The sequence below is a fragment of the Siphateles boraxobius genome, unplaced genomic scaffold (assembly GCF_051911475.1).
Source record: "Siphateles boraxobius isolate OS27281-9 unplaced genomic scaffold, OSU_SipBor_1 130, whole genome shotgun sequence".
In the NCBI taxonomy this organism is placed as follows: Eukaryota; Metazoa; Chordata; class Actinopteri; order Cypriniformes; family Leuciscidae; genus Siphateles; species Siphateles boraxobius.
Genome location: NW_027508734.1, coordinates 19,167,407 through 19,193,515, shown reverse-complemented (window position 1 = coordinate 19,193,515; position 26,109 = coordinate 19,167,407). Strand labels below are relative to the sequence as shown.

Sequence of the window (26,109 nt, the reverse complement as noted above, 5' to 3'; positions counted from 1 at the left end):
TTGAAGCAGAGTCTTCACACTGTTTCAGTCACTTAAATACATTTCCAAACTGATCAAAAAACAGCCAAAAAAAAAAAGAGTGTAAAAGTGAATTGAAATGCAAGGCCAGAGAAAGACAATTATTTCAGCGACTACTTCTCAGTGTCATCGATCTTGGTGGGGTACCTAGTAGAGAACAGACAACCTATTGTGCTCTGAGCGAGCGGACATCGTCAGCACATTGTGAAAACACTGTAAATGGAGCAACCTGAGTCTGAAGATAGTCTGTAGAAATCAGAGCTGAGAGTCAAGAAGGCTTCCACAATCTGGCTACATGAAGAATACATTTCACATTATAGATAGTTCAACCAAAGATGAAAATTCCCATGTCGTTCCAAATCTGTTTCTGGCCTAAAACAACATTGACTTTCAATCAAGCATGTAATCACTCAGCTAAGGACAAAAAAGAAGAGGAATAGTTTTATCCACCATTCAACATGACTATAATAATAATTACTGTTATTCAAAATATTTTTATTTATTATTTTTTTATTATAAAAATGTAATTAATAAAGAAATATATTACTGTTGTATTTAATATTATTAGTATTTTATAATAATAATAATAATAATTGTATTTTAAAGAACAACAGTAAAATTATACTTCTAATATTTATGGCTGTCTTAATTTCTTTGCTTTCTAAGAAAACCGTAAAGTTTCACGCAATTCAAGTGGGTTATACTTTTCAGGTCAGAAAATATGGAAATTCTCTATTAACTGTATGGACAAAAAAAATGTGTGGTTTGTAACAACTTTGGAACACATGAGGGTGAGTAAATTAATTTTCATTTTTAGGTGAATTATCCCTTGTCAAGAAGTCTTACAATGCAAACAAAAAAGACGGGGGAAAAGGCATCTTGATCAAACCAGAAGTTGGGTTCTGACTTCACTGCTGACAAAATTGGGATGTTAAAGGCTATGTACATATCTGCAAGTACATTAATGTGTTAATTCATGTCAAAACAAGCTGTTCAACCTCACACACGGTACTCTGCAACTGATTCTTGTCATTATAAAGGTGGCCTCAACTCACACGAATCTTCAATTATGTACAATCGCTGCTTAGCATATGGAAGTAAAAACAGATATGGCACGACACACACACACACACACACACACACACACACACACACACACACACACACGCACGCACACACGCACGCACGCACGCACGCACGCACGCACGCACGCACGCACACACACACACATACACACACACACAACACTTCGAAACATCATCTCACTCTAGAGCGATGACTAAATGTCCTCTGCAATCCCAATGGTGTTTCGTTTAGTCTTTCCATCTCTGCAAAAGTACAAATGTCACAAGGCAAGAGAAAAAAAATCCTTCAAAATACAAAAAAAGGAATTGTGTGTGTTTTATAGCAAATTTGTAAGAAGCGATGTTTAGTGTTGGGGCACAATTACCATATTCTAGGTCACACTGATGTCAGTACTCTAGTTGAAGGTAGAATGGTGAGTTCGATCAAGATTTTGTCAGTTTGGTTCTTCTAGTAGTGAAGTCCTAGAGGCACAAATGCCCCTGATAAGGCTATGAGAGACACTACTGTTTTGAAGACATGCACATGTAGAAAGGCAGCGAGTTCATCCGCACAGGACGTGATGTCAGAAGGCAGGGTGGGGGGCAGGGACCGGTGACAGCAGCTGGGTGAGTGGCGGCAGTGAGAGGCCAATTAGACAATCACACAATGGCAGCCGCTCTTATCCTTCTCTTTGCGCGTGGGCTCCGGCGAGGGTGGGCACTCTTGCTCCTGGAACTTCCTGTGAGAGGATGTACCAATCAAATCATGTTTTACTCCGTGTACAAATCTTTAAGCTTAACTTAAGATATGCCTTTACATGTCATCCAAAACACTTGGCTCCTGACGGAATTTATTTCAATTTATTTAGTTATTGTTAAACTAAAACTAATTTTTGGTCATTTAAATAAAGCTGAAATAAAATCAAATTTAAGGAACTAATTATATAATGCTCAGTATGTGCAATACATTTTATCCCTCAATGCAATGGTTGATTTGCATTTCCAATGGTATTCCATTTCTACTATGACAAATAAATTAAAGTACCAGCAGTGATCTCTTTATTAACTATCTGATCGGACTGTCAAAATGAGGTGATAACGGACTGATCAGACTGTCCAATTTCTGAGGTGATAAGTAAACAGCGCTTGCTGTATTAAATATACAACATAATGAGGTGATTTGACAACATTGACTGTTTACATGCAGTCAATAACCCGTTCAAAACCGGGATATTAGCAATAACCCGGTCATGCACGGCCATGTAAACACCAGCAAAAACCCGAATATGCTCATATCCTGGATTTTAAAAACCGGGATATGATATCTGGGGTACCCCTTTTCTAACCCGAATTTTTGGTCATGTAAACGCGTATCGGCATATCCCCATAATGATTTGTGTTCTGCGTATGTTCTATTCGCAAGGAATATTGGTCTTTTGAGTAGAGGAACTTCTCGGCGCATACAAAAACCCGCGTGCAGTATACCGGAAGTAAACATGGCAAGACGCAGCACAGCATACTTTTGGAGCGAGGTCAGTACCAGCACCAATTCGCAAACAAAGGCGATCGCGATCTGCCCCGAACTATTCATTATCCGCGTGCTGCTGCTGTTGTTGTTGTCTTTGGATACAGGAAGAAGAATCGTAAATGACGCATATTGCGTCAAGGTTGTCCGAATGTCCAGACGCTAACCGTGCGCCGCCGTTTACATCGGGATATTGCAATTCCATGTATACAGGAGAAACTCTCTCTGCTCATAAATGTAAACGGGTTATTCCTAATGTTTCACAAACCCGAATAGTGACCTTAACCCGACCATAACCCAAAAATTGGCTGCATGTAAACGTAGTCAATGTAGCATAATACTGTTTGAAACATGTACCGATTTACACACTTTTTTCCAAAAACATTATGCAGTATGCTAGTATTCCATTCGGACCACAGCCTGCTGTTTGAGTGCTGCCACCATCTGGTGGTTCCACAGTATTGTATGAGAGACTCGCCTTATGACTCGGACCAACTCGTGGAAAGCCTGGTCTACATTCATACGAATCTTAGCTGAGGCCTCCATGTATGTGACTTTGAGTTGTCGAGCAAGCTGCTGGCCCTCCTCCTGGGTAACCTGAAAAATGAACACTCTTCAATTAAAATAAAAACATTTTAAAGACAATTTTAGCTTTTGGCTTGATATTGATTAAAACAGCACCTCTTATAAGATACTGATTAAAACAGTACCTCTTATATAAGTTCCATTCATAAAATAAAGGCAATTGATGCAGTTAATTAGAACATTCTCTGTTCTCACACGAGGTGGCAGTGTAACACAATCTGAGTGTCTTTCAATGGCAGAATGCACTCAGTAACCCTGTATCTTTTATTACCATCTCTCTCCTTAACAGACACACACGCTCTCTGTGATATTTTTCAGTCTTTCAGAGCTCTTCATTGATTTTCAAGATTGAATTTCATCCACATTTAATTTCCTCTTAACAGTGACATTGTGCTCTGGGTACTCCATGTATGTGTACAGTATGTAAATGTGTCATTTTAAAATATCAACAATATAGACAGAACAATAGATACAATATTCATTCTATGATTTCAGTGCAGACAAAGAGTTTAAAAATGTTCGTTTCAATACTGATTCAGTGTAGCTTTCTGAAATTACAGTACTTGAGGTGATTCATGCCACTCACTTGTCTCTGTTGCTCCAGATCAGCTTTGTTACCCACTAGAATCATGGGAAATTCATCCCTGTCCTTCACTCTCAAGATCTGTCTTTGAAACTTGTAGATCTCTTCAAAGCTGAGGAAAACAAGGTGACGCATGCCATTAAAAAAGGCCAAAACAAACAGCTTGAAACATGCAATGCATTTTCACAAACACAAAGAAATATGCAAATATGTATATATAATCAGGGGTGCACATAAAGTTTTTGGTCTGGTTCTCAAGGGAGCACCTGGAGATCCTGCTTGTTTCTCATACTTTACACGGCACACTTATCCTACAAGCTGTCGTCATCACATTCCTCCTGACTGCTCTCCTCACTATCTTCTTTTCTCTCAATGAGGCAGATGATGATGATGATGTTTATTTTATTTTATTAACATTAATGACACAGACAACAGCAGGAATATTAGGCTGCTGTCACTTTAAGACTGAGTGCACAGACCGATTCGAATATACTGACAACACATCCGGTTTCTGTATCAACTGTTAAAGGGTAACTAAATCCCTGGTCAGAGCCTGACTCCACCCACTGGTAATATTTGAAAAATGCTGGAAAAGTGGGCAGAGCCCAGCAGAGATAGAGGGGACGAACCGAGGTCGGGGCTGAGCGGGGTGGGGGGGGGGGGGGGGGCGTGCACTTGAGACCCGCATTGACGGATTAATTGTCAACTGCTGCCAGACTCGCTAAAATGGAGAGCGACTGGAGTGACGCAAGTAGCTTTGCAACAGAGCGGTCATTTGAAGTCGAGGACTTTTCTCCCCACCTTCACCTGAAGTGAAGGATGTTGAATTGTCTGTGTGGACATAGGGCCACAGCCATATCAATTCAAGCCTCAGGCTCAAACTGCGGTCTTAACTCCCTCATCTTATATTCAGTTATTTTGAGGTAATTCTTTCCAGGATTATTATTACTATTACGTTCAGTATATTTTGCTGCTATGTGAAAAAAATATCCAGCAAAACGCATGTTTGTCGACACCAGAGGGTTAACTTTAGCCTAAGGAACATAAATTGTGATTAAAAATATATGCTCACTCACATCGTGACGATCGTTTTCAATACTCGTAATTCCAACTCCTGACTCGCTACAGTAGTTTTGACGGAACCAGATGCTTTTATAGCTCGCACCAAGGGAGTGACAGAGTTCCGTCACAGAGTACCCTACGTCACAGAGTACCCCTACTTCAGGAGTTTACAGTTTAACCTGAAGAGGGCAGCACTCAGACGTTTTTACACCATACAGGTCCTTCTCAAAAAATTAGCATATTGTGATAAAGTTAATTATTTTCCATAATGTAATGATAAAAATTAAACTTTCATATATTTTAGATTCATTGCACACCAACTGAAATATTTCAGGTCTTTTATTGTTTTAATACTGATGATTTTGGCATACAGCTCATGAAAACCCCAAATTCCTGTCTCAAAAAATTAGCATATCATGAAAAGGGTCTCTAAACAAGCTATTAACCTAATCATCTGAATAAACTAATTAACTCTAAACACCTGCAAAAGATTCCTGAGGCTTTTAAAAACTCCCAGCCTGTTTCATTACTCAAAACCGCAATCATGGGTAAGACTGCCGACCTGACTACTGTCCAGAAGGCCATCATTGACACCCTCAAGCAAGAGGGTAAGACAGAAATAAATTTCTGAACAAATAGGCTGTTCCCAGAGTGCTGTATCAAGGCACCTCAGTGGGAAGTCTGTGGGAAAAAAGTGTGGCAAAAAAAGTTCCACAACGAGAAGAGGTGACCGGACCCTGAGGAAGATTGTGGAGAAGGACCGATTCCAGACCTTGGGGGACTTGCGGAAGCAGTGGACTGAGTCTGGAGTAGAAACATCCAGAGCCACCGTGCACAGGCGTGTGCAGGAAATGGGCTACAGGTGCCGCATTCCCCAGGTCAAGCCACTTTTGAACCAGAAACAGCGGCAGAAGCGCCTGACCTGGGCTACAGAGAAGCAGCACTGGACTGTTGCTCAGTTTTGCATGTCATTCGGAAATCAAGGTGCCAGAGTCTGGAGGAAGACTGGGGAGAAGGAAATGCCAAAATGCCTGAAGTCCAGTGTCAAGTACCCACAGTCAGTGATGGTCTGCGGTGCCATGTCAGCTGCTGGTGTTGTTCCACTGTGTTTTATCAAGGGCAGGGTCAATGCAGCTAGCTATCAGGAGATTTTGGAGCACTTCATGCTTCCATCTGCTGAAAAGCTTTATGGAGATGAAGATTTCATTTTTCAGCACGACCTGGCACCTGCTCACAGTGCCAAAACCACTGGTAAATGGTTTACTGACCATGGTATTACTGTGCTCAATTGGCCTGCCAACTCTCCTGACCTGAACCCCATAGAGAATCTGTGGTATATTGTGAAGAGAAAGTTGAGAGACGCAAGACCCAACACTCTGGATGAGCTTAAGGCCGCTATCGAAGCATCCTGGGCCTCCATAACACCTCAGCAGTGCCACAGGCTGATTGCCTCCACGCCGCATTGAAGCAGTCATTTCTGCAAAAGGATTCCCGACCAAGTATTGACTATTGTGTGCATAACTGAACATAATTATTTGAAGGTTGACTTTTTTTTTTTGTATTAAAAACACTTCTTTTATTGGTCGGATGAAATATGCTAATTTTTTGAGACAGGAATTTTGGGTTTTCATGAGCTGTATGCCAAAATCATCAGTATTAAAACAATAAAATACCTGAAATATTTCAGTTGGTGTGCAATGAATCTAAAATATATGAAAGTTTAATTTTTATCATTACATTATGGAAAATAATGAACTTTATCACAATATGCTAATTTTTTGAGAAGGACCTGTATATTTGAAAATGAAAACATTTTATACCCAAATGTCAAGAAATGTACTCGAATCAAAGAACAGCATTTATGAAGCTCCATTCTTACAGATCATTAACTAAAAAAAGTTGTTTTAGTGTTTAGTTACCCTTTAACTTACGACAACCGAGAGAATACTTGCCAAGACATAATTTTGTTTGTATGTGTTCGTTCAAGCGCAAGTAAAAGAGTAAGAGGAATCAATTCGGAGTTCGATCACTTCGATCAAGTGTGTGTGTGTGTGTGTGTGTGAGGCTGTGCACACAAATAACAGCATGCAAGTCCCGATCTCTGCCGCCTCTTCCGCGTTTAAATTGGTTTGAATGTGTAAATTGGCAAGACAAAACATGTCCAAATGATAAACTTTCACTCTACTTAGCAGTTAATCCGCTAATTACAAGTGTGCCGAACCGTGTGGCCTGGTCCATACAAGTGTAATCCGTTGCAGCCCTAATAATTAATGAAGACACTTATCATCATGATTGCTATCTTACCAGAGATGGAGAAAAATCCTACTCTAGTAAGTAAACGTGTCCCTGTCCCCAAATATGTTGGTACTCAAAAGCGCTTCACACGAGTTTCACATTCTGAATAGCACACATCTGCTATTTTGCATACACCCACAAATCAGAGCTCTTCCTTCTCACAAAAACTAAAAAAGTAATGCAAGCCCACCCTTCCAGCTGATGAGCAGCTATCTCTCTCTGTTTTGGACCACATAACTGCATTACAGTACACAGGATGACACAAGGTCACTCGGTTCTCATGCCTTTCCAATAAACTTTCCAGTAACGCTGTAAGGCGGCTAGAAGCCATCATACGGAGAACAGTGTGTGTGTACTGGAGAGGAAGGACATTGATATGAGGTCTCTGTTGATTCTAACAGTCTGAGCAGTTTAAATGTCATGCAGGAGGAGGAAGTGCTTGTCATGGGCTCTGGAGAGACTGTGAGATTGTGTGTTCAGAGAAGCCGGTGCCATCGGCTCTGAGCAGGGTAATGTCAACGAAGGAAGGAAAGACTGTTTACAGCATAAACACAAAGTGGGAAGGACCTTAAGAGGGCACAAACACTCCCAAAACGGCTGATCACACACCAAATTCCTCGAGCATACACACAGCAATGTGTGTGAGATCTGTTTATTTGCATGTGCCGGGTTTCACTCAGACAAAACCTGGGGCAATAAATTAGCAAGCTTCTAATTTTACAGTTACACAAAATGTGAATGAATGAGTGAGTGGGGGGGGGGGGGGGGGCATTAATAAAAATGGAAAGACAAAAACAGAATGAAAGTGAAACTGAGACAGACAATGAAGGGGAAAGGGGAAGAAAGAGAGAAAGTTGAGAGAAAACATGAGTAGAACATTGCTCACCTTCCCCGGTCAGTGACAGAGAAGACGAGAAGGAAGCCCTCCCCTGTCCTCATGTATTGTTCTCTCATGGCTCCAAACTCTTCCTGTCCTGCTGTATCCAGGACTAACAAACACAGAAGATCCATGTTAGTCAGCCACAGACTCACTTTAGCCACATCACCAATATAGGTTTGATTACAAGTATTTTCATTATGTAAATAATCTTCTATTATATTCATATTTCTTTATCTATGGCTTAACATGGTTCTGTGTCATGTATATATGGCAATGTTCACGCAGTGTTTAGGATTGACAAGTGTATTTACTAACAGGTGTGACTCTCAAACAGCAGATTGAATAATTGATGTATGTAACAAAAGCCGTTTAACTTACAACAGCCTTGAGTGATGCCAGTAATCAAAGGCCTTGTTTGTTTTCATGATTGGATCACATTAAGAGACTTGATCGCTTTATATGATGAACAGATTGAATTTATTCATATATAAACATTGATCAGCGAACATGAACAGAAGCTCAACTGAACCTGCTTGATGCACGAGAACAAATATCTTGCGAAAATCAAATGTGCTGTGTGACACACGAGAATGAACCTCATTGGTTCTTGCAGAAGCTCAAATGTGCTGTGTAAAACGGGAATGAACCTCACTGGTTCTTGTGGAAGCTCAAACATGCTGCGTAAAATGAGAATGAACTTCATTGGTTTTTACAGAAGCTCAAACGTGCTGCGTAACATGAGAATGAACCTTACTGGTTCTTGAGGAAGCTCAAATGTGCTGCGTAACACACGAGAATGAACCTTGTTAGTTCTTGCAGAAGGTCAAATGTGCTGCGTAAAGAATTAACCTAATTGGATCTTGCAGAACCTCAAAAGTGCTGCGTAACACACAAGAAAGAACCTCATTGGTTCTTGAGGAAGCTCAAAAGTGCTGCGTAACACGAGAATGAACCACACTGGTTCTTGAGGAAGCTCAAACGTGCTGGGTAACACATGAGAATGAACCTCATTGGCACTTGCAGAAGCTCAAACGTGCTGCGTAACACAAATTGGTTCTCGCGGAAGCTCAAATGTGTTAGGTAACACAAGAATGAACCTCATTGGTTCTTGCAGAAGCTCAAACGTGCTGGGCCAATCAATTGCTGTCCATTGTGTCCGATGATGACTTCCTAAGAATTAGATTTCTCCACAGAGTCCTGTTTTTTGCTTGGCGATCCCAGCTGCCTAGTGGGATCTGTTTATGCTTGAGATTTCTTTTAACTGTGTCTTTGAAGTGGAGCTTTGGCCTACCTATGCCACGGTGCCCCTCTTTGAGCTGCGAGTAGATCATCTGTTTTGGTAGTCGACTATTGTCCAGTCTGCTCAGATGGCCAGCCAATCTCAGATTGCGCTGGATTAGTGCTTTGTACATACTAGGTGTGTTGGTTTTGTCTAGTTACTCTTTGTTGGATATATGGTGCCCCATTTAATGCCTAGAATTTGTCTCAGGTGTCTCATCATGTAGGCATTGAGATTGTGTGCTTGGGTCATGTAAACTGTCCAATACTTTCTCATGTAGAAGAGCTTGGAGAACAATTGCACGATATACTGCACATTTTGTCTTTATGGTGAGGTCTTTGTTGGACCAGACTCTTTCTTTTAGTCAGACAAATGCCTGGGAAGCTTTAGATTTACGTAGATATAATTCGGCATCTAGTTTGTTGTTGTAGGTGACTTGCCCTGAGGTATTTGAACTCTTTGACCGTGGCTAGATTTTCGCCTTCCGATCTGGATGTTGTTTTGGCTGCTTTCGTCGATGCCTGGGGGTGGATGGAACATTATTTCTGTCTTCTTTATATTTCCCATTGAGTCCATAGGCCGTTGCTGCTGTGGCAAAGCGGGTGATAATTTCCTGTATATCCTGATGTGAGTGGGCGACAAAGGCAGTGTCGTCGGCGAACATAAGTTCCCAGACAAGGAGAGGTTAAGTTCTACTTGATGATTTAAACTGATTGACATTGAAGAGGTCAGCTCCTGGCCTTGTCAGTATCATCACACCTTTATCACAATCTGCAAAATTACTATCTAGGACTTCGGCAAGGAAGAGGGAAAACAAGGTTGACGCTAGGACACAACCTTGTTTCACTCCATTTAGCACATCGAAGTTGTCAGATAGTTCCCCCTTCATGCTTAACGAAGCCTTCATGCCATTATGGAAGGAGGCGATCAGGTCAGTGAACAGGTCAGGGCAACCAATTTTACGCAGGATCTTCAGTAATGTTTCTCTGTACACTGTATCGAAGGCTTTAGTAAAATCTAAAAATACCATGAAGAGATGCCTGTTCTGCTCAATGCACTTTTCCTGTATCTGTTTTAGGGAGAAAATCATGTCTACCGTTCCTCTACCAGGTTGAAAACCACATTGGGCCTCAGGGAGGATTGTTTCAGCATGGGTTGCTAGAAGGCTTGCTACGGTAGTTGGTGTTACCGGTTTCATCACTTGCCCACTGCGACACCGCGGTGAAAAAAATTTATTTTTTTTACGCGTTAAAATATTTTACGTAATTACTCAGTATCCATTTTTTCTGTCACCCGTTGACTAGCGTTGTATGATCACGCTCTTATTAATGTGAATGCTTTTAAGCGCGACAAGACTAAAGAGGCCGCGCTATAAGTCCTGCCTATTACACACACACACCCGCGCGCGACCCACTGAAAAGACGCGCGTCAGTATCGAGTTTATGCCAAAATGTCCGTTTTGTCGAGTGTCCTCATAAGAGCAGTATTAAATGATTTAAATAAAGTCTTAAATTAACATAGAGATTTCGATTGTGAGAAAATGGGACGCGTGTCAGATCGCGTCTCTGTCAGCAGCGGCTGGTCTTAAAGTGTCACTCATGTTAATCAAAGAACAAGAGAGTAAATTATTCACTCAGACACGGAGCAAGGATGATTATTATACCGGTATCCTAATAATCATGAATGCACTCCGCTATCTTTTAACACATCTCTGGCGAGCGGCTTCTTCACGCAAAAGAAAAATTCTTCATGAAGTGCAGTGAAATTCAGCGATCTATGGCGTTTCCTGATGGATCATGTTTGTTCGTTAACTTCATTTTATAAGTGCAACTCACGTAGCCTACAAGGACACTGACAACGCGCTGACAGACAGGACCGACCAGGTAATATTTAATATGAAACAAAGTCTCAACTTTCAAATTTGGTCAGTCAAAGAAAATGGAACAATAAATAGGCCTACCGTTTGGTGGCTCTAATGTGTCGTGACGTGAGAGATTGCCTCAGTTAAAGCCAAGTTCAAATCCACCGACGTTAATCTACTAACTCTCCTGACTGCTTTGTCGGACAAAATATTGTGGATTTGTCAGATCGCATCAAACTCCATGCGAAGGATGAATTGACGCTAATTTAAAAGTGAAGTGCACACTGCTGCACCAGCTTTTTATAAGCGATGTAAAAAAAAAAAGAGTTTCGTTTTCAAATTAGCGCTAAATCAGCGCACAATAACAAAACAGTGTTGCTCCGCACGACCACCAATTATGCATGCCCGTGCAAACGCGAGCATTTTACGTTTGCCTTTAAATTAGTGATTCAAAAGCCCCTGCCGGTGATACCGGTATTACCGGTGTTGTCACACGTCGATTAACCGGTGGGAAAATATCCTCACCGTCACATCCCTAGTTGCTAGTCTGTGTAGGAGAATTCTGGCAAATACTTTTCCTGGGATAGAAAGAAATGAGATGCCTCGATAGTTCCCACATACACGTCTGTCGCCTTTCTTGAAAAGGGTAATCAGTTGTGCGTCCCTCCAGTCGGGAGTCCCATGGTGCAGTTATGATCTTGTGCAGTGCATCTAGTAGTTTGATGCCACCTTGCTGGATTATCTCAGGATGGATTCCGTCAGCACCTGGGGCCTTACCACTACTTAGCAAATTCACAGCATCAATGGTAGGGTGGGCATCCATCCATTACTGAGTAGGTGCTTGAGGAATAGTATCCGTCACATGTTGGTCGACATCTGACATCATTTAATAGACTGCTAAAGTGTTCAGTAGGTCCTGCTTTTCACTTATTAGGGTTGTATTATCACTAGCGAGAAGTTGATTGGGGCTGTTGATTCATGCTCTGGTAAAATTATTTTTATAATTCATGTCTGCCAGTTGTTGTAGCTCCACTGCCTTGTTCGACCACCAAACATTTTTCAGCTCTCTGCATCTTCTCTGCACTAGATTAGAGTGGTTCCTGAGTTCTACTTTGGCCGATCTGGTGTTTCTATTCAGCAATTTGTTTCTTGCCTCATTTCTCGTTTTTATGAGTTTGCTGAGCTCCTCATTTCAATCCCTCATCTAAGGGATTGCCCTTAGAATTTGGTGCAGTTGGCTGTAAAAAGCTTTGATTGACTCCGGGCTGTTCATCATTGTTGGTGCCTATGACATGATCAGGGTGCAATTCCAATTGTCTGTTAAAGGCAGCCTGAGGGTCATGATCCTGTCATTAACAGGTTCAGGGTCCTGTATTAGCTTTGGGATTAGGTGATTTGATACTGCGAGAGCGACACCAGCTTCACGTCTTTGCCCTGATGGGTTCCCACTCCAGTATATTGTGTAGCCACTTTCTTCCCGAATGCTGCCTGACTCAGGAAAGCGTACCTCGCTCAGAGACGCAATGTTTATGTTATATTTCAGTAGTTTACGAGAGATTATAGCTGTACGTCTCTCGGGTCTGTTACATTCTTCTCTGTCAAGCGTGGTTCTGATGTTCCATGTTGCGAATTTCATGTTTGGGTTTAGGGTGGACCTTTTTCCCTGGGCGACGTCCTGCCAGTATGATTTTCTTTTTCTGTGAGATTTGATAGTTTTTGAAGGAGTGCTAGCAATATCTGTTGAAAATTCACTGGGTTTTGCTATTTGCCTGTGAGCCCCTCTCTTCTGCTAAGTTCGCCCACCTGGTAAGGAGAATCCAAGGTGAGGGAGAGCAGCTTAGCAGTCGCAGTGTCTGACCGGAAGTTTAGGCAAAGGCAATGCTCCGTTCAACCGCCCTCACAGGGTCACGACACACCTGGATTTTCTGTTAGGGTCGACTCCCTTAGCCTTTGTCTTTACAGGGACATGACTGCAAGGCAGCAGGGTGCCGGCTTGGTAGATGTACGCAAGACCCTAGGTGCATGCCTCATTAGAAGCTCAAATGTGCTGCGTAACACAAGAATGAACCTCACTAGTTCTTGAGGAAGCTCAAACGGTCTGCATAACACACGAGAATTAACCTCATTGGTTATCTACGTCAAGCGAACATGCTTGAGCTTTAGTTTACCACAACTGATATGCGAGTTGATAAATGTTTATATGGAATAAAGGCCTAAATTATATCTGATCATCATATAAAGCAATTGTGTCTCTTCAAAATTTCTTTAACTAAACCACTCAATTCATATGGATTAGTTTTACTATCTCTTTATGAACTTTTTATAGCGTCAAAGTGGTAGTTGTGTAGCTGTCTATGGAGAGTACAGAAAGTTCTTAGATTTCATCAAAAAGATCTTCATTTGTGTTCCGAAGATGAACGAAAGTCTTACAGGTTTGGAACAACACGAAGGTGAGAAATCAATGACATCCTTTTTATTTTTGGGGGAACTAACCCTTTAAACCCCAGCCCTAAATACTCACATCATCTGCCTCCGTTTTTAAGTGTAACATTCACATCTAAAAATCCAATCAACAACCGATGGATAAAACCAAGTTCCCACTCCTCGCCCTATGTTTTTTTAGACAATGCAATCGGATATTTTTTCTGAAAATATTTTAACATCGTCCAGTCCTAGTTCAAACAAGACCAGACAAGTATAACTCAATTATTAGTATGCATAATGCACAGAACAATAACAAAATGCACCAGTTTCTCTGTAATATATCTGATCTCTAATATGTATTATCACATCAGAAGGTGCTTCGTCTTTGCTGCTGGTTTGCAATATGTTGTTTCCCTACATCCTGTGTGATTTGTTTAACAATCAGTCTCTCTCATCCATCTGTGGCATACTTACTGTCCAGCCGCGCAGGCCTATCGTCAATCACACACTGCTTTGTGTAGGAGTCTTCAATCGTGGGGTCATAGTCAGTGACAAAGTATGACTAAACACAGAAGGAAAGAGAATATAAACACAAGAAAGGTCAATATCACATCCGATTCAAAAAGTGCAGTATGAGGAGCTAGGAAGGATCAAGACACGTCCAAATTCAATGTTTGTGTCGCAATCCTGTCTCCCAAAATACTTTAATCTAGTGGGATTTTGGTAGTATAGATCCCTTCACAGCATATAATATCCCACAATCCTATGCATGCGGTTTGGCGGATAGTGAAATGAATAGTTGAAAAAAGCAGTTGAAAGATTTTTATTTAAAAATGTATTTTTTTATGGCTCAATTTCTACCAAGAAACAAGCTTTGTAGTCATCAAAAAAGTGCTTGTTTATATCTAAAGCTCACTTGAATTTTATTACAAACTTACAAACTTGAACTTTTAGATCATTAGACATGATGGTATTATGCCTTGGAAGCCTCTCTGAAACCAGTTTCCCTTTTGAGGAACTTTCATACACAAACATCATTGACTTCAGCTTTGATTCAGGGATCTATATGCATAAAAGAGCACTTGTTTTGAATGCTATGCTAAATGAGGGCTTATACTCATAACACAACCCAACAGACAAACTGTTCTGTCACTTCTGAAAAATAAAAAAAGACAACCGCCCTTGTGTGTACAGTCCAAACACAGACTTCATGTCAACATTATTTGTGTGGCCCTCCGTTTGGGGTAGATAATTACTGTTAATTAACCGCAAACTTTATTTTTTTCCACAGGCTGTTTCCATGCTAATCTGAACACGGTATCAGTTTGTAATGAAAGGGGGAGCTGTAAGAAGGCATTTTTCACATTTTTCCCATATTTTCTGTGCCTCCCCTCCCAGGAGGCTGTTTAAGTGACGACAGCTGAACGTTATGTTCAGGCTTGTCTTTGTGTCAACTGAACACATGCTCATGCTCACACACAACAATGCCAAAGCAGTAGCTTCCTATTTTAAGTTTGACTATTGATGTTCCTGTAACCGCTAGTCGAGTAATCTGTTTTTAGCAGCGAAACGAGAAGCACTCCAAAAATGAGAGTAGAGCTTTCTTCTCCTTTCCGCGTCAACCATTCACTGAGGATGGTTTTAACTTCTGAAAGAGAATATAAATCTATACTGCAAAATATATAAATTACACAAGAAATTAAGATTTTGTCAAAGAATGTCCTGTATACTACTTAACTATTATTCTAAATAATTAATATTATTTAGAAAATAGTAGTAAAGAATGAGTAGGTTACTTCTGACTGATGGTAAATACACCCCAAAACAAAAGTGTGGGGTCAGTAAGAAAGTCTCTTATATTCACCAAGGCTGCATTTAAAATACAGTAAAAACAGTACTATTGTAAAATATTATTATTGCAATTTTAATTTAGTTCTCTATTTTAATATATTTTAAAATATAATGTATTTCTGTGATGGCAAAGCTGAATTTCAGGAGCCAAGAAACATTTTTTATTATTAGCAATGTTGAAAACAGTTGTTCTATTTATACTTTCTCTTTTTTTATAAAGATACTTGGATGAATAGAAAGCTAAAAAGAACAGCATTTGTTTTAAATAAAAGCCTAATGTAACAATATACATTTATTTACGGTCACTTTTAATCAGTTTACTTTGACTGGTGGTATACATCCTTGATGAATAAAATAATTAATTTCCACAAAAAAAAAAAAAAAAAGAAATGTACTGACCTGTTTGGACAGGACTAGTTTTTTAGGGGGACGTTAGAGAAATTCAAGATTTAATCCCGTCAACCTCAGTAAAAATTCCAGGGCAAATTACCTACTGTTTTTTGGCAAAGTCAACGGTTCTTTGAGTAATCTAATACCGTCCGAAAGTGAATATCTGTGATTGCTGATGTTGTATTATCCACATGCTTCTACTCATCTGTTTGCGCACAAATCTTTGGCATGCTTTCATGTAGTTTCAATATAGATGGTATCCGACTAAAAAAATTGCGGAAACTGCGAAGACTGCCAATTTTAATATCAGTGTCAGGTAAGAGTTAGATACTTGTCTAGATTTCTCTGCTCACTTATGGAAGTTTATTATAACAACCACTGCTATAAACCCGTGAAGTTTACTTAAATGTTTTTTTTTATAATATAAATTAAAATCATATCAACCACTAATAAACATATAGTGACGCACGCATGCACATGACCTTCTGTAACACCCACGTCTAGAAAACACACTCCCACCTCCGTAATAAACACAGAGATGTTAGTTCCATCCAAATTGGTACATGAAATCACAGACGTCGAGTGATAAAAAATTTAACTCAAACTTTGTTTAATAAATTAGTTGTGTCCAAATAGGGCTTTGCAGGGAACAAAGCTGCAAATTTACACATTACAATTCACAGTCAATATTCAAGATATATACTATGAAAGCATGTCTTGTCTTATGTGATTTATCTTTTTAGGTAAATGTATTTGCTGGGAAGCTGCAGTACAAAAAAGAATGCCTTTTCAAAAAACCTTTCCTAAATACTCACTTATCTGCAACTACTCTGAAAACAGGGATTCCCACCCTAAATGGCCAAGTTTTCTGATTGACTTGTACAGGCTGTGGTCAGATTCTTTGGCTGTCACAGAGACATGTGATATCACAAGACATCTATTAAAGTGATAACTGTCAGGTATATGGACATTTTCCAGTGATCTATTCCAAAAAAGCTGTAAAAAGAATAGGATTATTTGGAATGTACTTCTACAACAAATGCATCCAAAGTACATTTGCAAATGTTTTTGACAGTGAGCAAATGCAGTATGAGCATTGACATAAAGAAGCCTGTAACCACTCGCTCTCTTTTCTTGACATCAGTCATCCTTTCACACAGTGGCTCCTCTGTATGCACTGCGTGCAAGACTCCATCACGTCCACTTTCCACTGTTCAATAATTCATCAGCAGTGCTGCATATGCAGTCGACTTCATCGCTCACTCGTTGCAGTGGGGATACGGGCAGAATGAGGTGAGAGAGAGCAAGACAGATGGACAGACAGAGAGAATACCTGCTGCTAATTCCAACAAACTCACAATATTTTAAGCACTGCACCTTGCATTTCAGTCGCGCACATTAAAATATGCACATGTGAACACAAGAACAAGGCACCTGATTTTGTGACAATGCTACAAACGATTGAGAGTGAAAGTGACACCTTAGATTGATGAGTAAGAGAGAAAGTGAGCTGAAAAACATCAGTCTGCACGTGATCAGACCAAACCTTTAGTCATGATGCAACATGGGAGCTCACACATTCCACAGTTTTCTGTAGAGCAACATCTTACAGCATGGCACTGCCCTCCTGCCACGCAAATACCACACACACACACGTCTGGTTCGCAATCTTTGTGGGGAAGTAATGGTTTTTATACTGTACAAACCGTTTATTCTATCCCCTAACCCTACCCTTAAATCTACCCATCACAGAAAACTTTTTTTTTTTACATTTTCAAAAAACTCTGTAAAATTCTGTATGATTTATAAGCTTGTTTCCTCAATTTAGGTCCCCATGGTGACACGAGTACCCATGAGTCAGTGTGCATTCAGGTTGAAGTCCCCACCGGGATAAAAAAACACACACACACACATGCACGCACACACACACACACACACAGTTTTAAAGTTTGTTCAATTTTTTTATGTCTCAAAAAATGCTCACTAAAGCCTTTTGTAATAAATTTTGTAATTACAAAAATACAGTAAACAATGATATTGTTAAATATGATTGCAATTGAAATAACTTTTCTATTTTAATAATTTTTTTAATGTACTACTTTATTCCTGTGATTGAAAAGCTGAATTTTCAGCAGCCATTACTCTAGTCATCAGTGATGCATGATCCTTCAGAAAACATTCTAATAGGCTGATTTGGAGCTAAAGAATTATCAATGTTGTGCTGCTTAATATTTATGTGGAAACTGAGATGCATATTTCCCCAGGATCCTTTAAGTTTGATCAATTTAATGGATCCTTGCCGAATAAAACTATTAATTTCTTTAAAACGTTTGAATAGTAGTAGTGAAGCTTTATAAATGACATACCATAAAATTAAAGTCTTAAAAAAGTCCAAAAGGAGGACTTTGTCAGATTTAGTCAACTTCAGGAGACAAGTCAAAGAAGAGCTAAGTGAACCCACATATAGTCTGCTTTGATCAGGCATAGAGGGTCTGTGGTTGAAATGCAAGTGTGGCGAGCAGGACGAGGCCGAGGGCCATGAGAGAGTGGAGCATGGCCAGTGGCATGATTGATAATGAGTGACACCTGCGTGACGCACCGGTCTCGTATCTCTCACGTAGGAGCGGAAGCATAAAGGAGGAGCGACGACAGTGAAGAGAGAGAGAGGACAGGCCTGGACTTGTGTTTTATGTTTTATTATGTGACAGCAGTCGTCCGTGAGGGGCTGCTGTCTTTTACCTTCGTTTTGTGTTTGTTTCTTTATTTTATGTTATTAAAGTATTTAAATGTTCGCTGGTTCCCGCCTCCTTCTTCCCATAACATCTTACTGCGTTACAGCAAGCTTTGTTCAAAGACACACAGTAGCTGCAGTTAGCTGTTCAGTAATGCCCACTTGTACACATCGCCGACCCAATGCACACCTGTCGTACCTTTGCTCTGTGCGACAGCATGTCCCAGTTGACCTTCATCAGATGTATGAATGACCAGAACTAATAGCTAACTCAAACAGTGGGGGGTCCATCTGTTTTGGCCCTCACACAAACACACACACAATATCTGCCACAGAGAGTGTTTGTTCTTAGAAACAAAAATCCTAAATGCATATCACAGCTCTTCTTTTCAACAAAGCTACCATCTAGCCCACACGATTCAGCCGAGCTGTTGCTGTCATGTGTGAAAGAGTGCCACTCTGTGACTGTATCAGTGCAGACGATCCCTGCTATAAACACTTCAGTCATGTCGTTCAGCGTTTTTTAGGGGTCCCCCAAACTCCGTGAATGCTCTATAAATGCTCTCTGTGCCAAGGTATAGCAATTAAAGAGAGCTATCCAAAGTTTCCAACTGTGTCATATAACTCTCGGCTGCCATAAAGGGTGATCCGAGCCCCCTGACGTAAAGCATTCTGGGAGAGGAAAAGGCCCACCCCAGTGAGTCGAAACCAACAGGGCACCTCCAACATTTGGCCTAAAGGAAGGAAACTCCACCTACAGGGCTAGCAGCCAGCAAAGTACAGTCCTCTGGGTGGTGATGATTTCACAAAAGAGATATTCCCGTTCCACCCACCCTCCCACTGCACACAAGGACACTCCTTTCCATTTCAGTCACTTCTCTTTCTTTCTGATTTTCAACACCAACCTATCCCTCCCTCCATTCATGCATCCTCTATCCACCCAGTGAATTCATACCTTTAAACAGTAAGCGCTTGTTTGCCTTGGAAAAAAAGATAGCTCCAAGTCAACCGAGGTGAACCACAGTCAATGCGATGAACAGCAGTCAGACTGGGGTGTTTGTAGTCTTAGAGCAATACAAAGAGATAAGTATCTGTAACTGTCTTAAACAAAAATAGAAACATAAAAAAGTGCAACAAACTACACTTCTTCATTATTCACTTCCTAACCAGAGATGCCTCAATACATTGATTAACCTAACACATATCAGCTATCTGAATCAGATACCATACATTCACTGTAAACTGGCAGGAATCTATACAAATTCCCCTCAGCATTCACCTCACCTTAGATGAAACTTTAGGTGATTATGTAAGCATATGTGCATATACACACTACTGTTTGGGGTCAGTAGGATTATTTTTAATACTTTAATTCAGCAAGGACAATTGATCAAAAGTGATAGTAAAGACTTGCGTTGTTTGTTACAAAATATTTCAATCTCAAATAAATGCTGTTCTTTTAAACTTTCTACTTATCAAAGATTCCTAAAAACAATGCATCACAGATTTCATAAAACATGTTTTCAACATTGCTAATAATAAGAAATGTTTCTTGATAACCAAATCAGCATGTTAAAATGATTTCTGAAGAATCATGTGACCATGATCATCTCACCAAATATATATGCACACACTGACATGGCTAAAGTGGTTCTCTAAGCCGTGCATGAATAAAGCAAATCCATCAGACTCTTACCTCTGTTTCCTACTGTGCGTGTGTATGTATATACGAGTAAGAGTAAGGGAATGTGCATTTAGAAGAGAAGTGTACGGCTCAGAGTTAGATTCAAGGAGACCCTGCTCTGAGTACTGCTGCTTTAACTAAAGCCAGACTTTCATTGTGCAGCCAAATCATGGCCACCTTGAGGGCATCATGCCAGGCCTTAAACAGAAGCACCCACTTTCTTTTAAAGGTAGGGTAGCCGATTTTCGGAAAGGCTAGCAATAGCAAGCTAGCTTTGAAAGCATAAGATCCCACGCTCCCTTCTGAGGTTCTCTAAAGCCACGCCTCCTTCAAAACACATGAACCCGTACAGCAGAGAGCAAACAAAAGCGTCACGAGAGACAACATTAAACTACTAAATGTCTCAGAGCACATAACATTACAATAATAATGAACAAACTACAACTGAAAGAGCACTGACCTGTACCACCTGACTGCTGCAGATTTATTTTGGCGTTGATAGTATTACTATATAAACGCATAAATTCACAGGTATAATGTTACAGGTTTCCATTTCTTCCAAATTACAGTAGTCATGGTGGCGCGAATGCAGCATAAGCTCCTTGTTTTGGTTCAGGAGGAACTGTTTAAGGTGGCTGCTGTTTCGGTTGTGATGCTCGGTGACTGACATCTGTCTAACTCATAGAATGAAATGCGCCGATGAGGTATGATGCCTGCGCGGAGGTATGGAAATACATTCGCTGACAGGCAGCTAGGACATTGTATCATTGCATTTGGACCGAATTCAATGATTGGATGAACATTTTATGGTCCTACGTCTCCCACAGACGATATATCAGCAGCCATATCACCATGTAGCCCAAGTCGGGCTGCCTACTGAAACTAAGCAGGTTTGTGCCTGGTTAGTACCTGGATGGGAGACCTCCTGGGAAAACCAGCTTGCTGCTGGAAGAGGTGTTAGTGAGGCCAGCAGGGGGTGCTCATCCTGTGGTCTGTGTGGGTCCTAACGCCCCAGTATAGTTATGGGGACACTATACTGTCACATAGCACCGTCCTTCGGATGAGACGTTAAACCGAGGTCCCGACTCTCAATGGTCACAAAAAATCCCAGGATGTCTTTCGAACGAGTAGGGGTGTAATCCCGGCATGCTGGCCAAATTTGTCCAGTGGCCTCTGTCCATCATGGCCTCCTAATCATCCCCATATATATATATGTTTATACAGTCATGTATATGTATGGAACAGCTGTTTTAATCAACTCAACGGGTGAAAAACAGAAGCTCTCTGCTATTGGTTTGTGGACAGTCTAAGAAAAAGGAGCTCACTGAGCACCTGCGGCTGCGCATTGCGGCTGCTCATAAGTCAGGAAAGGGCTATAAGACCGTATCTAAATGTTTTGAAGTTCCAGTGGCTACAGTCCAAAGTGTTATTAAAAAATACAAGACGTTCCACACTATGAAAATTTTCAGAGGACGTGGTCGGAAGCCAAAAGTGACACCTGTGCTGGCCAGGAGGATGGTGAAAGAGTTAAAAAAGAATCCAAGGATCACCACCAAGGCCATCCTGATGAATCTGGGCTCTGCTGGTGGCAACATCTCAAGGCAGACAGTCCAATGGACACTGCACACCGCTGGGTTCAACGGACACAGACCAAGGAGGACACCACTTCTCCAGATAAGGCACACAAAAGCCCGCTTGGTCTTTGCAAATGCTCATCTGGACAAAGAAGAAGACTTCTGGTCTTCTGTTTTATGGTCAGATGAAACAAATTTAATTGTTTGGCCACAATGATGTAGCCTTCATTTGGCCTAAAAAAGGAGAAGCCTTCCAACCTAAGAACACCATCCCCACTGTCAAACATGGTGGTGGAAACCTAATGTTTTGGGGTTGTATTTCAGCCGGTGGACCAGGGAACCTAGGCACAGTAAACGGCACCATGAAAAAGGAGCAATACATCATAATTCTCAACAACAACATCAGGCAGTCTGCAGAGAAACTTGGCCTTGGGGACCAGTGGACATTTCAGCATGACAACGACCCAAAACACACAGCAAACGTGGTGAAGAAATGGTTAGCAACAAAAACATTAACGTTTTGCAGTGGCCCAGCCAGAGTCCTGACTTAAATCCCATTGAGAATCTGTGGAGGGAGCTAAAGATCAGGGTGATGGCAAGAAGACCCTCCAACCTGAAAGAGTTGGAGCTCATCGCTAAAGATGAATGGGTAAAAAATACCAGTGGAGACGTGCAAAAAGCTCATGCAAGCGTTTGATTGCTGTAATAGCCAATAAAGGCTTTTCTATTGATTATTGAGACGGTATGAATAATTTTGGACATGCCACTTTTTGTTCAAATGTAAATAAAAGATGAGAAATATTTTTTTCCACATTAGTGCCTCTTGTACATCGTCTTATTATCTTCTGGGAGACGCCTGTGTCATTCCTAATCAACTTGATGGTTGAATAAAACTAACTTTAAGTCAGAATTTGCCAGTGGTATGAATAATTTCGGGCTTGACTGTATATATATATATATATATATATATATGGGGATGATTAGGAGGCCATGATGGACAGAGGCCACTGGACAAATTTGGCCAGCATGTCGGGGTTACACCCCTACTCGTTCGAAAGACATCCTGGGATTTTTTGCGACCATTGAGAGTCGGGACCTCGGTTTAACATCTCATCCGAAGGACGGTGCTATTTGACAGTATAGTGTCCCAATCACTATACTGGGGCGTTAGGACCACAGGATGAGCACCCCCTGCTGGCCTCACTAACACCTCTTCCAGCAGCAAGCTGGTTTTCCCAGGAGGTCTCCCATCCAGGTACTAACCAGGCTCAACCCTGCTTAGCTTCAGTAGGCAGCCAGAAATTATTCACTCTGTCTCCTCTCCACCAATAAGCTGGTGTGTGGTGGGCGTAAAATGGCGCAAAATGGCTGCCGTCGCATCATCCAGGAGGATGCTGCACATTAGTGGTGGTTGAAGAGATTCCCCCTTCTATATAAAGTGCTTTGAGTGCCGAGAAAAACTTATAGAAAGACACCAGCATTGAAATTCTCGATAATGATAAGACGATAATAATTTTCATATAATTGTCAATAATCCACAAATATTCCATATACTACTTTTTTTTAAAGATATAACAAATATATAAAAACGTATAAATGTGAAAACAAAAGCATAGTTAAATGAGAGAACATGGTTGTATTCCTCCACTGTTATCGACCTTTCTGCCGAATTATACATGAATGCAGGATTTCTAACTAGTTTACCATTCAATACAGCTCATTACATATGGGATACATGCTCCCATGAGACGAAGCTACTTCTGGGAAGGTAAAATTCAATAAAAAATGCCAATGCATTTATAGGCTCCAGGACGCAATGAGAGAAGAAAAGACAGATTCATCCAGGAATGAATTCATCACAGTAGCGGGCCGCTGCAGACAGTGCCAGCTTATAGTCTGAGACCATCTGCTACAAGAAGAACCCTTTTCTTGTAAAGAAGTATGATGAACAATAGGATGGTAAAGACAGGGGGCTCAGGGACAAGTGACAAATTGCAGTAATGCTAAGTTTTTGAATGATTACCTGAAGCCATTGACCCTTAGGCCATGTTTGTAGCGCTCTCCTTTAAACCAGTTAAGCATATCAATCATGCAGAGCAACCTGTAACCAACAATCTCCTTATTCAACTTTTACCATGACAACCTCTCGACATTCATAGGTCATCACACGGCTGACCTCCTCACAAGCTAGCGGACGAGCTTGGCCTTTGGCAGCTGTCAGTAATCACGGGCAAATAACTGTGATGGTAAGGTTAAGATGAAGCAGATGGACTGCGTGTTGCTGGTGTCCACACCATGAGTTCAGGGCCTGCATTTCCCTCTTTTTCAGTACAGACTGACTAGCACACAAAAGAACCTCCATTTCCTGGAAAAACGCCTATTTTCCCATGAGCTCATGCATCAGCCAAAAAGTTCATTCAATGACAACAATATGAACAAGAACAAGGAGTGTATAGGGAGTAATTGTTGACAGAACACAGGGGATCGTAATGTTTCTGGCAAATGTTATCAATAATGATGTAGTGTATCATAAAGTGTAGGTTAAACGATGAGAGTTGCGCAGAGAATCAAATCGGGCTCCCTTTAAAATTTTAGTTGTAACTTGAATTGGCCACACCTCACGGTTAGTTTAATTTAAATTTAAATTGAGATGACGCAAAGAGGAATTCACAAAATTGAAATTGATGAAAGCACACAGGTGACCTACTACTTCCTACAAAGTGGGAAAAAGACTCAGAAGTGGGAAAAAACACAACGAATATCTATACTGCATGTATACAGACTTTTACGACTCCTTTTTAAGCTATTTTTAAGCTTCGTGGAGTCAACATTCAACTTTGACAAACTTTGCTTTGCTGGATTAAAAAAAAAAAATTTCTATGACTTTCCAGAGAAATTTATTTGAATTCCGATTAATTGTATTTCTAGTTCCTAGCATATTCAACATTTTGAATTGCAAATCTACATCCTGTCAGCTACCTTGAAATTTAATTTGAATTCAGGAATTTAATTCTCACTGTTCGCAACTTTTGTCTCAAATCAATTGCACTGACACTCATCTGAAAACTTAGGGACACAGTAAACTTCCTGTTGACATCATGTGTTTCAGATGAGCAAATGCATTTCCATGCATTTTTTCATCACACGTACTGCAGCTTAAGGCTGAAAGTTGAACCAACAAAATGAATAAGACACATGACTCTTTCTTTCTGTATGTCAAGGATTCTAGCAGGGTCATTGATTATTCCCAGCAGTGGTCTGAGCAAATCATCTGAAACCCATGGAAACTCCTCAGAACAAATCAGGCATAAAAACCTCCAACTGTGGGTGAGGGAATCTACATGTGCCTTGTTATGAAGTAAAAACTCATTAAAGTCACACAAAACCACATAAAAAGACATTGGGCAATTCCAAACCATCATAGCATACCATGTGTAGTGAGGACACCTGTGAACCTGTGTTTTTGAAGAGGAGCTTCATAAACCTGAAGTAGTTCAATGGAGTCTGTTGATGGCCTTGCCAACATGAGGAGCATCCCTGCAGAGTTTAAAAGAACAGCGAGACTAAGAGAGCTGACCAATAGTTTCAGGGCTTCAATCATGCTGCAAAAGAACAGCGTGGTCTAAACGCTCAGTTTGAACTCTCCGGGGGGTTCTAAAAGACACACGACCAGCAACCGCTCCTCTCAACACACTCAAAGAGCTCTTTTCACGCAACACGCTTTTAATCGAAGGCTCTACATCATGGCTTATAATACCACAATTTGAGGAACTGGTTTCCAGTTGTGTAACACACTTCCTTGTCACCTGGGCAGATGGCTTTGTTTTAAATCACACCAAAATGAGCAGAAGCAGAGCATCACTCATCAAGCACAAACACTCTCAGCCTCCCTGTGAGCATGTTGCTAGGCTGTCGATGTGGCCTCTGATTTTGTTGTTGCGAAGAGAAAAACAGACTTTTTGTTTCGGTTGGCGTAAGTCATGGAATGCTGGGACTATGGTATTCTCTTTTAAGTGGCACAACAAGCTAAAGGGGGATACACTTCAGTTGCCGTTGCTTGGCTGGCCAGGGAAACCAACCAGTCATGGACCATGGTTAAAATTAACTATTTGACCTCATTCATCACAAGTAACTTGGAGACTCCACTAATGCAGTAAAAATATCCTATGCATAATGTAATACATCTATACATTTCCATGTGATGTCTTTAGAATAGCAGAAAAGCTACAGAGGATCCCATATGTTGGTTTTCAGTTTGAAGTTACTACACACAAGTAAACCATACTGAGAAAGTCGATTTTTT

At 40.7% G+C, this 26,109-nt stretch overlaps 1 protein-coding gene across 1 annotated transcript in view; it reads right to left on the bottom strand.

The window, feature by feature from the left end:
- Positions 1-1,635: 1,635 nt before the first annotated feature.
- Positions 1,636-26,109, bottom strand: part of rras2 (RAS related 2) — a 53,154-nt gene continuing 28,680 nt past the window's right edge. The window contains exons 2-6 of the mRNA XM_077228491.1: positions 14,051-14,138; positions 8,019-8,121; positions 3,779-3,887; positions 3,082-3,204; positions 1,636-1,818 (exon numbers count right to left, since the gene is read on the bottom strand). Of these exons, the coding sequence (XP_077084606.1) occupies positions 1,735-1,818; positions 3,082-3,204; positions 3,779-3,887; positions 8,019-8,121; positions 14,051-14,138 (507 nt within the window). The 3' untranslated portion in view covers positions 1,636-1,734. The remainder of the gene's footprint in view (positions 1,819-3,081; positions 3,205-3,778; positions 3,888-8,018; positions 8,122-14,050; positions 14,139-26,109) is intronic.